Source organism: Bison bison, unplaced genomic scaffold (genome assembly GCF_000754665.1).
Source record: "Bison bison bison isolate TAMUID 2011002044 unplaced genomic scaffold, Bison_UMD1.0 scf7180017864089, whole genome shotgun sequence".
Taxonomy (NCBI): Eukaryota; Metazoa; Chordata; class Mammalia; order Artiodactyla; family Bovidae; genus Bison; species Bison bison.
Window position 1 is genome coordinate 722,507 of NW_011494661.1, and position 2,770 is coordinate 725,276.

General features: G+C 67.6%; 1 protein-coding gene across 1 annotated transcript in view; it reads left to right on the forward strand.

Moving 5' to 3' along the window:
• CCDC88B (coiled-coil domain containing 88B) overlaps positions 1–2,770 on the forward strand; it is a 16,517-nt gene that overhangs the window by 11,443 nt on the left and 2,304 nt on the right. Inside the window, exons 18-24 of the mRNA XM_010838095.1 lie at positions 20–99; positions 242–498; positions 826–969; positions 1,183–1,369; positions 1,524–1,669; positions 1,897–1,995; positions 2,188–2,354. Coding sequence (XP_010836397.1) covers positions 20–99; positions 242–498; positions 826–969; positions 1,183–1,369; positions 1,524–1,669; positions 1,897–1,995; positions 2,188–2,354 — 1,080 coding nt within the window. The remainder of the gene's footprint in view (positions 1–19; positions 100–241; positions 499–825; positions 970–1,182; positions 1,370–1,523; positions 1,670–1,896; positions 1,996–2,187; positions 2,355–2,770) is intronic.

The following is a 2,770-nucleotide window of genomic DNA, read 5'->3' on the forward strand; positions in this document are numbered from 1 at the left end:
CTTTTCACCCCGCCTCCAGCCCTCCCCTCCACGGCTGGCCATCCGTCCCTCTGGCTTTCCCTGACCCGACCCCAGCTCCATCTGTCCCATCCTGGCCTTGTGCCACTGGCCCTTGGCACCCCCCGACGGCTCTCTCTCCTTTCCTCCGCCCTCTGCCTTCTGCCCCCCTTCCCTTACCCCCCTTTCCGGCCTGGGATGCCCCCCACAGCAGCCCCCCACCCCGTTCTCCCCTCTGGCCTAGGCCGAGAAGTCTGTACTGGAGACCCAGGGCCAGGAGCTGCACCGCAGGCTGGGGCTGCTGGAGGAGGAGGTGCAGGCAGCGCGGCGCTCCCAGGAGGAGACCCGCGGGCAGCAGCAGGCCCTGCTGCGGGACCACGAGGCCCTGGCGCAGCTGCAGCGGCGGCAGGAAGCTGAGCTGGAGGGGCTTCTGGCCCGGCACCGCGACCTTAAGGCCAACATGAGGGCGCTGGAGCTGGCCCATCGGGAGCTGCAGGGCCGGTGAGCACCCCCCTCCAAGCTCACAGCTTCTCTCCTGGGCGCCTCCTGTCCGCCCAGAGCGGGCTCCCTGTTCCCTGGGAACCACCAGCAGGCCCCTCTCCCTGGCTGTGCCCTTCTGTGTGGCAGGGCTCTCTGCACTTCCAGGGTGGGCTCACCCTGGGGCTTCATCGGTGGTCCAGAGTGGTGGGCACCTAGCACAGCATTCTGCCCTGTGGCTTTGCCCCCCGGGGCCTATGCTTAGGAGACGGAGGACTTCCAGATGGTCCAGCTGCCTGCTTGCCCTGGCCCCCGGTCCTTGCAGCCCCCTGAGCCCCTGGTTCATCGCAGGCATGAACAGCTACAGGCCCAGAAGGCCAACGTGGAGGCGCAGGAGGTGGCCCTGCTGGCAGAGCGTGAACGCCTGGTGCAGGATGGGCATCGGCAGCGGGGCCTGGAGGAGGAGCTCCGGAGGCTGCAGAGTGAGCATGACAGGTACCAGCCCGGGCACAGCCCCTCCCCTCCTGGGCCAGTTCTCAGTGTTCCCACCTGCAAAGTGGGTTGATAGTGAGTTAGTCCCTTTCCCCATGGGGTTCTGCTTTGCCTCCACTCCTCGTTGTGGTTCCTCTGCCATCATGAAGGGCCCAGTTGAGGTGGGCGGGGCGTGGGGGTGTTCCTCTTGGAGAGCAGGTCTCCTTGCCTCTGCAGGGCTCAGATGCTGCTGGCGGAGGTGTCCCGGGAGCGCGGGGAGTTACAGGGGGAACGCGGGGAGCTGCGGGGCCGGCTGGCGAGGCTGGAGCTGGAGCGGGCACAGCTGGAGGCCCAGAGCCAGCGACTGCGGGAGTCCAACCAGCAGCTGGACTTGAGTGCCTGCCGGCTGACCACGCAGTGTGAGGTGCGGTGAGGGGTGGGTGGCTGGGGAGGGAGGGCGGCTGGAGGGGAGGGTGGGGTTGGAAAGAGTCAGGATCTGGTGGAAGGCAGCTGCCCTGAACCCGGTTAAGCGTCCCCCACAGCCCCTGCTTGTTTGTCTTGCTGTCTGCCTATGACAGCTGTTGACAGAGCTCCGGAGTGCCCAGGAAGAGGAGAACCGGCAGCTACTGGCCGAGGTGCAGGCGCTGAGCCGGGAGAACCGGGAGCTCCTGGAGCGCAGCCTAGAGAGCCGGGACCACCTGCACCGCGAGCAGCGCGAGTACCTGTGAGGGGCTGCGGGGGCTGGCGTGGCTGCCCCTTGGGACCTTTATGGGGCGATTCCCTGGGAAGGCCTGGGGAAAAGAGGAGGCTGACCCTCCCGGGGGCTCAGGCAGCACGGTGTATCAACCTATCCTGGGGCATGTTGCTGTTTAACCAGCAGGGGTGTACCAGGGTGTACCCTGCGTTCATGCCCAGGCCTCAAGTCCACCTTCTCCTTCCCCATCCTCCCAGGGACCAGCTCAATGCTCTGCGCCGGGAGAAGCAGAAGCTGGTGGAGAAAATCATGGACCAGTATCGCGTGCTGGAGCCTGGGCCCCTGCCCCGGACTAAGTGAGCGGGCCCCTCCACCCCGGTGGGCTGGAGGTCTTCCCTACCTCGCCCCTGCCCTGCCCTCTGAGCCCTGGCCTAGCCCGGGTCCAGGCCCTAGTGAGGGTTGGCCTGGCCTCTGCGACCCCCAACATGGCCCTCTTGTCCTCCTTCCTCCCTGGCCTGACCCCGCCTCTTGTGCCCTCTTGCCCCCAGGAAGGGCAGCTGGCTGGCAGACAAGGTGAAGAGGCTGATGCGGCCCCGGCGGGAGGGGGGCCCCCATGGGGGGCCGCGCCTGGGGGCCGATGGGGCTGGCAGCACGGAGAGCCTGGGGGGCCCCTCAGAGACGGAGCTCCCTGAGGGCAGGGAGGCGGATGGGACAGGTGGGTCTGGGGGCCCCCCTGCCCCCAGGGGCTCGCCAGTGCCCCTGGTCTTCCTGTGTGGCTTGTGCACGTGTCCCCCACTGGCCTTTCCTGCTGCAGCTTCCCGCCCCCCCCTTCCCCGCATCAGATGGTTCCGGTGACTCTCTGCCCTGGGTCCCTGCTGCGTCCCTCTCGGCTGGCACCTCCCTCCCGCCCGCACTGCCGCCCACCCGGTCCTACCCATCCAGAGCGGTGCCTAGGATCTCGGAGCAGCGGGGACTTTAGTCAGAGGTCACTTATCCCAGACAGCAGACGAGGAAGCCGAGGCCCAGGGAGGGGAAGCACCTTGCCCAAGGTCACACAGTGAGTTAGTGTCAGAGCCAGCACAGGGTCCTGCCTCCGGTCGCCACCTCCATTCATGCAAGCTTGCCCGCCCC